This window comes from Corapipo altera, unplaced genomic scaffold (assembly GCF_003945725.1).
Source record: "Corapipo altera isolate COAL_440 unplaced genomic scaffold, ASM394572v1 239, whole genome shotgun sequence".
Taxonomy (NCBI): Eukaryota; Metazoa; Chordata; class Aves; order Passeriformes; family Pipridae; genus Corapipo; species Corapipo altera.
Genome location: NW_020884938.1, coordinates 788,783 through 801,164, shown reverse-complemented (window position 1 = coordinate 801,164; position 12,382 = coordinate 788,783). Strand labels below are relative to the sequence as shown.

The following is a 12,382-nucleotide window of genomic DNA, read 5'->3' as shown; positions in this document are numbered from 1 at the left end:
CCTTGTGAGAGGTCAAATACTACGGTTATCAAGCATCCTCTTGTAGTTTTGTTTTTTTCCTTCCTATTTTTGTGCCAAACTAAGGTCTTCTGCCCAGTACTCACTCACCACCCAAGATACCAATGACACATCTTACCTACATCCTCAGCTGCTTTCTAGAGTGCTTCTGGTCACCTCAGAAAACCCCTGGAACACTTTGATTTCTGCTTTCTGAACTTCACACATCATCTGCCACTTTGATCACCGCCATCACATTTGTTTTCCCTGGGTTTTCCCTCACTGAGAGCAGCACAGAACGACCTTGCAGAGGTCCAGCACAAGTTCATGTATTATTCAAGTCCAATTCCTCAAAACATTTTTGTTGAAGACAGGTGAAGAGAACAACTCAGCTGACCCTGCAGCTCTTGCTGAGGTTTACACCCCAGCCATGCAGTGCCAGATATCAGTGCTGGAACGTACTTGATGCTGCTGCAAAGTGCAAAGGACGCACACAGCTGAGTAGGATTTTGAAAGGCCACTAAAAGAGACAGAGAATAACTGAACAAGCCTGAGTTTGAACAGCAGCCACACGGTTTGGCTGGGGCTTCAGAGCTTCCTCAAATTTGGATCCTTTGATCCCTTGCATCTTGGGGAAAAAAACCTCAGTATTGCCTGTTACTTCATTTCATGCAGGTGATGAGGATGTTGAAGGAAAACAACTGTTCCCTCACACAAAAGCACCAAGAAGACTCAGCGGACTGGGCACTGTGGTTTTATCCTTTATTTCCTTTGGGATGGTTTCTGTGTTACTCAGAAGTGGAAGGGGAGAGAGACCTTACTTTCTCTGATCCACATTTGTTTCAATTCTCCATTTCCATTTGCACTTGCTCTTCTCCCACTGCAGGAAACTGCTGCATAGCATCACTGCTGAGAACACAGTCTCCTCTAGGAAAAGAATTGTAAAATGTGTTCCTGAAGTTCACATCTCTTCCTGCAGGTCTTCTCTTTGCTATTACTTCATACATATCATTTTAGTTAACACTTAACATTGAATCAAAGCCCACAGAATTTAAAAGCATAAACTACTGTGCACTGTCTACAGGTATCCACTTTGAAAAAGTGGAAATCAAACAGAACCATAAATAATTTGAGAAATATTTTCCAAAACAAAGCAATTTGTTAAATTTAGAGAGGAATGTTAATTTAGATGTTAAATTTAGAGAGAAATCATCAAATATCATAGGTCACTGTGAAACACTAAATAGAGACAGCATCTTAGAGGCATCTTCAAATATCTAATCCTGGCAAGGGTCAACACAATGGACAGGATACATGCAGAGGAATAATAAATCCACTTTCACCCACCAGTGAGCAGCTACTTTGCTGTACTTCAGCCTCTCAGAGCACGTGGTAGTTCAGACCCCCCAGAAGCTGCACCCAAAGCTCTCTCAAACCACATGCAATTCCACAAGGGGCTGGAGCATCACTTCCACAGATTTAATTTACTCATTAGGGAAACACAGGTGGAATTACCCGATGATGCCTTTCATAAGAAACTACAGCAGAAAGCTGCTGTGTTTCACAGCTGGTGCAACTCTGGGCATTTAGTGCAGGTATGACCATCCTCCTTCAACAGAGGCAACCCTGATTCCAAGGGATGCATCACTTTAAACTCAGTGAGAGAGGACCAAACAGCCACACATTCCCTACCGCTGCTCCCAGGATCACCCAGCAACAGTCTCAAACTTGCCAAGACCTAAATCCAACCTGGGAAGGTCACTTGGCAACTCACAAAGCATGCTGGCACTACTGGAGTTGCAGAACCTTGTCTGTAACAGTGCAGATGTGCATTTTCACTGCTAAAATAAGTGCTATTTTTGTCCCCTGCCAAAGCAATCCCTGGGATCAAAGACTGCTGGTCCAGTAAATTTGTGACATCCAAGGTCTCTATTTTCACGCTTAATAAATACCACTGTCAAAGCCCTAGCTGAGAGGCTACTGGGGTAGGTCAGGTAAACCCAGCAAACTGCATTTTGGAAGTATTCCAGCCATGCAAAACTACCAAGAGCGTGGCTGTTACTGATATTTCCATGTATGTGTCTGCCCCAGCCCCTTATCTTTGCTGCAGGCTGCTGGTCAGCACCGTGCTGGCCAGGCAGGAGGAAGGAGGAACCATCACAACAGCAGTCTGCAGGGAAGCAGAGCTATTTCCTACACATGCCTACTACCACACACTGGCATTTTCCAAATTCAGTTTCTTTGTCCTGAGCAGAAACATCGGCAGCAGCTTCTGAGTGAGCACTTGGCAACTTTACGCTGGGAGCCATAATTCTCACCTACCTTCTACACCACAAACCCACTCGCTTTGAGAAGCTGACAACCAACACTTTCACCCATCTTGCAGCCAAGATTTAAAAAAAAAAACTTGCTTAACATTGCATCTCTCAGCTGGGTGTCCAAGTTGACATGCACATGTAAGACAACCAGTCTAGAGAAAGATGTGTTTCTCAAAAAACAAGCGCTTTGCAAACCCCCCTTTGGGTTGTCCAACAAATGGAATGTCTTTGCCAGCACCAAGATGCTTCAGTTAATGAGGCAGCACTCCCTTTAGCACTAACATTGTTATTAGTGCAGGCTTCTGAGATAACAAATACAGCTGATCAGTTAAAAATGAAAGTGAACTGCCTGCCCACTCACACACCCCAGTGAAACCTCCTCGTACAGCCAATGCAGGCCCCTCTCTTTAAACAAATCACACTCATAGGAGGAAGAAAGATGTTTCCTCTAACAGCTGATCACTTCACTGTGAAACCATCCAAGTACAAGGAACCACTCCCAGGCTGTCCTGCAGGCACTGCAGGTCTGGAGACCACTGATCCCCTCACAGCACCCCAGGTTTTTGTGCTGCAGCCACCTTGTAACATGTGAGGAATGGGATTGTTTCTTGACAGCCCCAAGGAAAGCACAGGATTTTCATTTAGTCCACAACAGGACAACTGGAAACTAGAAAAAAAATGGCTCTCTGCAGAAATGGTCATTATCAATTAAAGGAGAGAACAAAAGGAGGAACTTTAGTAACACCTGTGACACATTGCTTTCAGAGAGAACTTAAACCCTACCCTAAAGCCAGGGAACCCCAGTCCTTAGGGCAGAGCAACTACTGCAGAGGTGCTGTTCTACTTCACAGACAGAGGCTTAATCTGCCATTAACATTTCAGCCACTGCAAACATGTCATTCCTTTCCACAGGTAACCAGCATCACTGCTCCACCTTCCCTCCCGTGGACAGACCTGCACAGCTCCCAGTCCCCACAGACCTGAAGGCCTGTCCATGGCTGTTTGAGAGTGACCTGGCCCAGGAAACACGACATTGGCCTAAACAGTTACGGGATTTCCTCACTTTTGGGCCCCAGCCTGCAATGTGGCCATGCTTTGATACTTCAGCTCTGGTTCTTCTGCACTCCCGCCCTGGGTCTCTGTCCCACCCACCACAGGACCCTCAACAGGCAATCTCTCCAGGCCAAAAACAATTACAGAAAATAGTTTCTAAACAAGCACAAACAGTCACAATCTTCATCTGCTGAGAAATCACTTCTTCTGTCTCTCATGACACTTCAAAGGCCTCATGCAGGAACATGTGAGTGGGGAAAGAAAGGTCTTCTTTAGAAAATTCCTCAGCACAAGCACCACGAGGAAATGTCTTTCTCTGCCTTTCCCCACCACTGGGCTTATGAACAACTTCCCCTGGGATTTTGATTACATAGTTTACTGTTCCAACTATAGCTTTGAAGTAAAGAATATAAGTCTTAATATTCTCCTATTCAATCATCAGAGCACTGAAGTAGAAATCTTGCATTTGAAGAGACACATCAAGGCTTCAGACACAGCCACAGCAACTCCAATTTCCCCAGTCCTTTTGTTTTCTGTAAATTTTAGGACATTAAAAATCTCAGGGGGACTGTGGGCTCCCTGTCTCCAGCAAGCATCAGGTGGGTGACAGCGACACTTGGCACAAGTTTGGTGCCAGTAGGGCAGGTGGTGCTGCTGGCCATGGCACAGGGAGGGACAGGGGACAGCACAGCTTCCAGAAACGGGACACCAGCCTGCTCCAAGTGCTCCAGTGAGCTGCCCTGACAGTTGTTGAACAGAAGAAAGTGAATTATTCTGATCCTGGAACATTTTAAAGCATCTGCATCCGCAAAGTACCTGACACAAACCTTTAAATCTTTGTTCCTTTGTTAACTGAAAAGAAAAAAAACCACACTTATGAAACACAATCCAGAATGAATCTGAAGAGTCAATGAACTCAGCATAACGTAATCTATGCTTGTAACATCAAAGATTGAAGAGGGTGAAATCAGTTCCCCTTCATTCATGTAAAACATGGCCAACTAACAATTCACATGATGTGGTGACTACTCACCCTTGGTATGAAGAACATGGCTCATCTATTTGCATCTTCATTATTTAGGCAGAATTAAACTACTCACTAAAACCAAGGGGAAAAAAAAAAAGCACTTAAACATTCCTACAACGTATATAAAAAGCTGGATCATCATCATTCAGGAAGGTGTCTGGGTTTACAGAGCTTTATCTCCAAGGTGTCCTGTGATGAGCCTTCTCTTTGCTCCTGAAAGGATGAGATCAGGCCACCACTAAGATGGAGTGACCCTCATGAGGCAGTAAACTCATGTCCTCAAGATTAAGTATTTCAATCCCACTGAACACCCTGTGCATTATTATGGAGCACTGAGTTTTCTGGAAATGTGAAACCCACCTCCCAGGGTCCTTTAAGGCAGGTAAGTAAACACGTTCCTTATTGAAAATACAACGTTCCTGGACATTCAAGTTCTCCTGTATCTGTTCTCCAGCAAAGCAGGGGAATAAATTTACAGTGAAATCTTTCACAGATCTTAGCAGAATACTATAAATCCATTTCCAAACACTTCCCTCATCTGGATGATGTTCCACCCTCATCTGGATGATGTTCCCCCATCTCCAGGCAATTAAATCAAGCTCTTCATAGTGCAGAGACAGCTCAAGCTTCAGTGGCATTTGAATCCATCTCTCAAGTTGTTGCTGATCACATGAAGCCCTGTGACAGGACCAAGCTTGGCAGTCAGACACACAGGGACTGGAGCTATATCCCACTTACTTCCAGACACAGATCATCAGAGGTAATCACCTTCCACATCCATTTGCCCAAGGGAAACCCCACCCAAGTGTTCACTGATATTCCTACAGAAGACCCTACAGACTGCAATCCCAACAAATTGATAGAGTGGGAACTACACCTAATGCATATTTCCTGACCTTTGGAATCCAGGTATGGAGGCAGCCTTGTGCAATTCCTGACACAGGGCCTCTGTTACAAACAGCTGGGTCATTATTGAGCCATAAAGATTTTCATCATCCCAACAGCAACAGCAAAGCCAGGGACAGTCTCAGCTCGACCCACTGAGCATGATGTATTTCTCATGAGGGAAACCAGACAGTACAACAGGTTAGGTCACCTCAAATGCACTTCTGCACATCCACAGCACACTGGTGTACCTGGAAACACCTGCAGTGCTTCAAATTTGGTCCTAATGTGAAGGACTGTTGATTGCCTGCCACGAGCTTTGCTTTCTGACTTAAGAAAGACAATTATGCAATATTCTGAAACACCAGATGCAGCCTAAATACCAGCACCAGTAGCTGTTTCCTCACTCTGCTGTGGCAGGAAGGACACAGCCCCAAAAGGAATTGCTCTTCATGTCACAACACACTACCTGCCTGCAAAATTCACCTAAAGGGATTTAACTGGTGACCCCTAAGCAAATATGTCTAAGGAACACCCAGATAGAGAATGTTACTGTTTTCAGGACTCAATTTCTGCACAGTGCTAGTATACAGACTGAACTAGAGAACAGGTAAACCAAAACAACAACAACTCCACTTTTAAAGCCTTGTTTCTAAAACAGGATTGCAGAAAACCCAATCAGTTTTCACATCTGGTATTCATATCTTAAACAATAAGAATTCAGGGGGAAAAAAATCACTTAGGGCTGTTGCTGGATCTGACTGAGGGACCAGAAGTGCTGTTGCAGTGTGCCCAGGCGACCACAGCTCCTCCCCAGCAGCAGCATGATGCTGTGTCTGCTGTTCCCATATCCTGACTGCACTGTATTTCCTGCCCAGAGAAAGGTAATCAATACACTCTTTGGGATCACACACACCAAACAGGGCAACCTTGCTTCCCTGACATTCACCCAGCTGAGCCCCAGCTTAGCAAACAGACCAAAAGCAGCTTGTTTCACACACTTTTGAACACTGGCTGAAGAAAGCACCTTCACTATTCAGTGGGCTGGGCTCCTGACACCACCAATTGATTTTGTCCAAGACTTTCTCCTCCCACCTCATTGTTGGTTTCCTGGTAATACTTTCAATGTCAGTGAGCTGCTACCCTGATCCTACTGAGCCAGTCTGCAAGGAGAAGCAGATGTAACAATCACAACCAACTACTTAACTGCAGGGGTTTATTTTTCCAGAAGCATAACTGGAACACAAGACACCACGTACTTCAACTCTTGAAAAGTTTGCATCCTCTGAGCTTCTTCTGTTCATCAGCACCCTGAACACTGGTGGTGAGAGGGGGGACATGTTTCATCCTTCAGGAAACTCAATCTCTCATTTCTCAGAAAGAATCCACAGACACACTGTCCAATCTTTAAGAGATCTGTTCTGAACCTTAGGGTTAAGCCGCATCCTAATCCCTAAAACAGACCTCCCATGACAGTTCAACCCAGAACCCAAACTTCCAAACAGACTTACACCTTAGTGCCCTACTCAAGATTTTGCTGGAACAGCAAAACCAGTTAAGGCAGCACCTGGAACTACAGTATCATGGACATAAGAGATGGGTGTTTCCAAGCACCCGGACTGCTCCCATTGCCAGGTTTACAGATTCATAATTTCTCTCAGAGAGACTCATTTTCAAAAAACTGGGTATCCAGCACTTCTGCTGGCACGTAAATAATCTTGCCTCCTTCAGCATCTCCAGTCTGACTCTCACAATTTGAACCTGTACACTCCTGAGCAGGACCTGAAAAATCACATAAAGCTTCATCTCTATTAAAAAGAAAGAACAAACTAATAACCCAACAGCTCAAAAAATAGGTAAAAGCTGTAATAAAGAGTCCATTATGCTATTGATTGTTATTAATGTCTGTCATGCTCCTGACAGAAGCTAAACCTTCACAGCCAAGTGACAAATCCCCTGGAAACAGGGTTCCATCAGTGGTGAGTGATGGAAAGCCTGACAGGCCATTAGTGACATCAGCATGAACAAGGTTCTAAGGAACAACCAAAACAGAATTTTAAATGAACCACCATAAAAAAGGCATTTACCCTGGAGGGCTGCAGCCCCAGAGCTGACCCCAGACTGCCATTCTCCATGCTCTGATCCTACCTGGACTCTCTGAAATATCCTGGGCTTGGCTGTAGGACTGGGATGGGATCCCAGGGCACAAAGCCCCCGTGACTTGCTGGGATAGAAAGCAAGACAGATCCCTCACCCCACTGCTCCTGCACACGGGGCAGGTGGACAAACACAGACACATTCCCATGGCCAAACCCACTGGGTCCCAGAATCTGCTCCTCCTGTGGTTTCTCCTACCCCACCCCATCCAAGCACTCAGCTACACATCAAATGTCTACGTGCATCCTTGATCTCACAAATCTCTCCCAGACAGTTTTCTCTGCCAGGCAAAAAAAAAAAAATAAAATAATCATCTTTCTCCCACACAAATCTGAGGTTCAACACCCAGGGTGAGCTGGGTAAATCGCTTTGACTTCAAAGTACCTACTTTAAATCTGATTTAAATAATCTGTTCTGATCTTGCTTTGCATTTGTACTTTCCAGAACTTTTCCTGAAAAGAAATAGAGTCTTCCTGGCTGGAACACTGCGATTTTTTTTAGCCTATTCAGAAGCTACTCTATAAAAACTTTTTTATTTTACTGTTTATAAGTTACTTAGATTGGTATCTGTTTTTTCCTCTTCAGTATTTGACTATTCGGGTTTTTTTGTGACCATTTCATATTCATTAGTTGCAAAACACTTTATAAATAGGGCAAAAAAACTGGTACAAATATTAAGGTACAAGTAATAGAAACTGTATTTTTAACTGAAATCAAATTGTTATAAATTAAATTAACTCGTTCCAGGGGACATTATCCGTAGCTGGTGAATTTGGTTGCACATGTCCCTCAAGTTTTTGCTAGGAAGATGTGATTTTCATACCTTCTTGTTATCCACATATCAAAAGAAAACAAAGCTTCCCTGCTTTTGTGGCTTCTAACCTTTGACTGCACAACTCCCTGAACTAACTCCAGGAAGAACCATGAATGAAGAATATTTTGTGTCTGCAAGAAAGTGACTCCTGTCAAACCTGTTCTGTGCTGCAGCAAGTTCTCTGCAGGCACCTCCACCTACTCTGTGGCTACACTTTCTTCAAAGTTACAGAAGCAAATAGATCCTTCTTGAATATTATAATAATTTAATTAAGAGTTACCACACCATGATACAAGTTAAGGCCCGAATGTTGTACTTTCAAACCCAAATTATTAATTTCTTCTTTTTAATTCTTCATTTTAACCTCTTCTGCTTTCCAAAAACTTCTTCCACCGTTCATCCTTCTACCCACGTTTTCCCATGTCATGTTTCCATCATGTTTTCCCCACACTCAGAGGCACGAGCACTCACTGTGTGCCACCTCACCCTCCCCTCTCTCAGGAAGGCTGGAGAATTCCTTCCAGGAGTTATTCATCAAGGTAGTGTGGCCCATGAATCATCCCACACATGACAAGCCCCGAGGTTTGCACAAACAAGTCCAGGCATCCGAGGATGAACATTCCCCCTCCTGCTGCCCCCACGCCAAGCACGTCCTCCTCCACCCTCCTCTCCTCAGGAATCGCTCAAGTCCCAGAAAACCAAACAGAGGGAACACTTCATGACTGATGAGAGTACTGGGCCTCTCCACGGGCACCTGGGACAGGTTCCCACTACACACCTCAGTGCCTGGCAGCACCAGTTTTCGGCTGTTTTAAGGGCAGCCAGATCCTGCTTTTCAGGATCCCTGTTATTTCTTCATCCTTTGCCTGGCTACACATCTCCATTACTGAGCAGCCACAGCTCAAGCAATTGTTCAGATCCACCTATTCCATTTCCTTACTCATTTTCAGCTCCAGTATGAATACAGTCACACCTCCCCCCAGACACACTCCACTGCACTAAAAGCAGGGCAATTTGTCACTGGAGGACAGAGGGACACAAGAAAATTAAGCATCTGACAACATTACACAGTAGACTCAGGAACGGCCGAAAATAAAATCCTCCCAGTTCAGGGCTTTGGCCAAAAGGTAACTCCAGAGCTCTCCACAGAGCCTGGCCGAGGAGACACAGCCCCTCCCCGAGGGGAAATGTTTTTTCCAGAGAAATGTTGTAACCAACAGCATTTCACAGGGAGCACTCAGTGCACAACACCAGGGCAGTGCTCTGCCCAGCTGGTGACAACAACACCCACCCGGCAGATGCCCAGAGACATCACCCCTCCCAGCCTGCCGAGGAGAGACATCACCCCTCCCAGCCTGCCGAGGAGAGACATCACCCCTCCCAGCCTGCCGAGGAGAGACATCACCCCTCCCAGCCTGCTGAGGAGAGACATCACCCCTCCCAGCCTGCTGAGGAGTCACACGAGTCGGGATTCTGAAGCACAATGTCAGACTGGCTGCATTTTCTACATTATACAAACAGGACATTACAGGAAATCCCACGCAAGGGGATTTACATTTCTGGACAAGGCCTGTCCAAATGCTTATGTGCTATTCCTGAAACAAAGCAATTCCTCTCACCCAAAGCCAGTCTCAGCAAAAAACAGCAACTTCTTTCTTCAATGGGGCTTAAAGGAAACACACAGAAGGAGAGTGAGTCTCATTTTATCCTTGAGGGGTTAACAGCACTCAGGGAAAAGCCACCATGGGAGTCTTTGACAGCTGATTTGAAGGCAACTCAGAAAAAACTCACAACAGGTTTCACCAGCAACAGCATTCCCTAGTGCAGAGCAGACATGCTTTAATTTAAACCACAGAATTACACCTGATAACCTTCTGTTCATGTACAGCTCCTACTGAGCACCACTCCAAAAGCTCAGTGTTTTCCCTCAGAGAGGTATTTAAACTCTTTACTAGCCCAGTAATAAATCACAGTGCAGGGGAAAGAGCTCTCATTGCCTGGGAGTGGCAGCACTGGAGACCAGGGAACACGCAGCACACCAGAGAATGCACATTTCCCCACGGGGACAGACACACAGGGACAGACACACAGGGACACCCCCACAGCCAGGACCAGCCCCTCAGTGCCACAACCAAGGCAGTTCTCCTGAGGCTTTCAAGACTTCACCTGGCAGAAGAAGGTACAGCAGTGTCCTATTCCTTGTGTGATCATCCCAAAGTTACACAGCAGGACTCCTCACCATGGGCTGTTATGGATGTGTGTTGAAACACAAGCAAAAGAGGGAGTATTTGTATGGTCTTACCAGCCACCACAGTTCTTGCCTTTTCCAATTTCAGCAAAAGAAAGTGATGGTGGTTTTCCTGCTCCCGGGAATCTTTGCTTCCATCCAGACATGATATGGCCAAACATGCCCCAACAACAGCTTTCCAATGAATGCAATCTCACAGGTATTTAGAGGTTGTGGGCTTTTCCCCGTTTTGTTTACAGTTTCTTTACCACAACACTTTATTTCTCCCTGTAATGTTTTGACACCATACTAAAGCAGATCCAATTCCATTAGAAAAAAAGCATAAAGAATCAAGAATCATCTCTCTTTGTCCACACAAGCTTTGGCTCTGTGGCAAAGCAAAAGGAAAGAAGAGAGAGCCCATTCCTCCCCGGGGAGACCACAGCAAGCACTGGCAGATAACAGTGCATAGAGGTCAGGCAGAGAACCAGAGATTCCCCATGCCAATCCACATCCCACAGCCAGTAAAACCTCAATAAAAACTTCTTCTGAGCTTTTAACAAAGACACAGAAACGGAGGAGACTTTTAGGGCCTTATAAATGAGCTGAGGAGGGAGAAGCCATCAATAAAGGCCCCGTGGAAGAAACAAGAGAAGTGCTGCACATCAGTGTTCATCATTTCAAGCCCTGCCCATGCAAGGACTTCTGGGCATCCACCCCTTTAGAGCACAGGTCCAGTTCTAGATATACAATAGTTGTGAATAAGGTAGATAGAAGTTCTGGATGTGAGGAATGATTTCTATGATCTCTATTGCTGCACATAAAAATGAATAATTTCTATCCATTACCCTGGCCAGAAGAGTTTCCTGATGCAAAGCGTTTTGGTTAAGGAGCTGGTGTACCAAAAGTGGACTGAATTTCAACCTCAAACTTCTATTTTACAGAGCACAAGCCAAATAAAGCCACGCCATGTGACATGTACATCGAGAAATGTACATGGACCAGATGTAAACAAACAAGACGGTAAATAAATAAAACCTCCGCGGTTTACAAAACCAACTGACCGGCAAGAGCCACGACATTCTGTGCTTACTAGACCACGGCAAGCGGCGTGAAGTCATTTTACTCAGAGAAGGGAGGCGTCAGGCTCAGAATCTCCAGAGAGCGCCGTGCAAGGGAGAGCCCCGGCGAGGGGCACCGGGAACCGATGCTGCCCGCATCCCAAAACACGCGATGCGCAGCTCCCACCGGAACCCCCCCGGACGGGCCGGTGCGCGCCGTGCCTCCCGGCCGTACTTCTCCAAGGGCATTCCAGACAGTGGAGCCGGGAGGGAGCCCGGGAGGCTCCCGGGGGCTCGGGGAGGCAGGCGGGTCCCCGCCCTTGCCCCGGCACACAACAGGTCCCGCGGCCGGCACCGCTCGGGCCGCGCCGCTGCCCCGGGGATGCCGCCCGGCCCCGCCCGACTCACCGAGGCCGCTGATGTCGTGGCGGAGCCCGGCGCGGCTCCGCTCCTCCGCTATCGCCCGCAGCATGTGCCGCAGGGAGCGGTCGGGCTCGCCGTCCGCCTCCCCGTCCCTCCGGGCGCAGGCCATGCCGCCGCCGATGAGCTCATGGCAGGCCGCCCGCCGAGGCGGCTCCCGCCTGCCCGGCACGGCCCCGGCCGGCAGCGCGCCCGGACCCGCCGCCAGCGCCGCTCCGCAGGGCAATCCCCCGGGAGCCGCCGCCCGACCGCCGGGACAACGCGAGCGCTCCGCCGGCGCTGCCCCGCCGAGCCCCCGCTTCCTGCAACAGCGGCCGCGGGGAGGGAACCGCGCCGGGAATCGCCCGGGCACGCCCAGGAGGCGGGTCTGCACCCGCCGTCATCCCGGGACAGCCCACCCTGCATCCCTGACATCACCCGTCA

General features: G+C 47.1%; 1 protein-coding gene across 6 annotated transcripts in view; it reads right to left on the bottom strand.

Moving 5' to 3' along the window:
- KIAA0930 (KIAA0930 ortholog) overlaps positions 1-12,153 on the bottom strand; it is a 40,523-nt gene extending 28,370 nt beyond the window's left edge. For all 6 annotated transcript variants that reach the window (XR_003530506.1, XR_003530505.1, XR_003530507.1 and 3 more), the window contains exon 1: positions 11,948-12,153. Coding sequence is in view for 3 of the 6 variants with exons in the window: in XM_027660692.1 (XP_027516493.1) it covers positions 11,948-12,071 (124 nt within the window). In the remaining 3 variants the exon portion in view is untranslated. The remainder of the gene's footprint in view (positions 1-11,947) is intronic.
- Between the last annotated feature and the right edge of the window lie 229 nt (positions 12,154-12,382).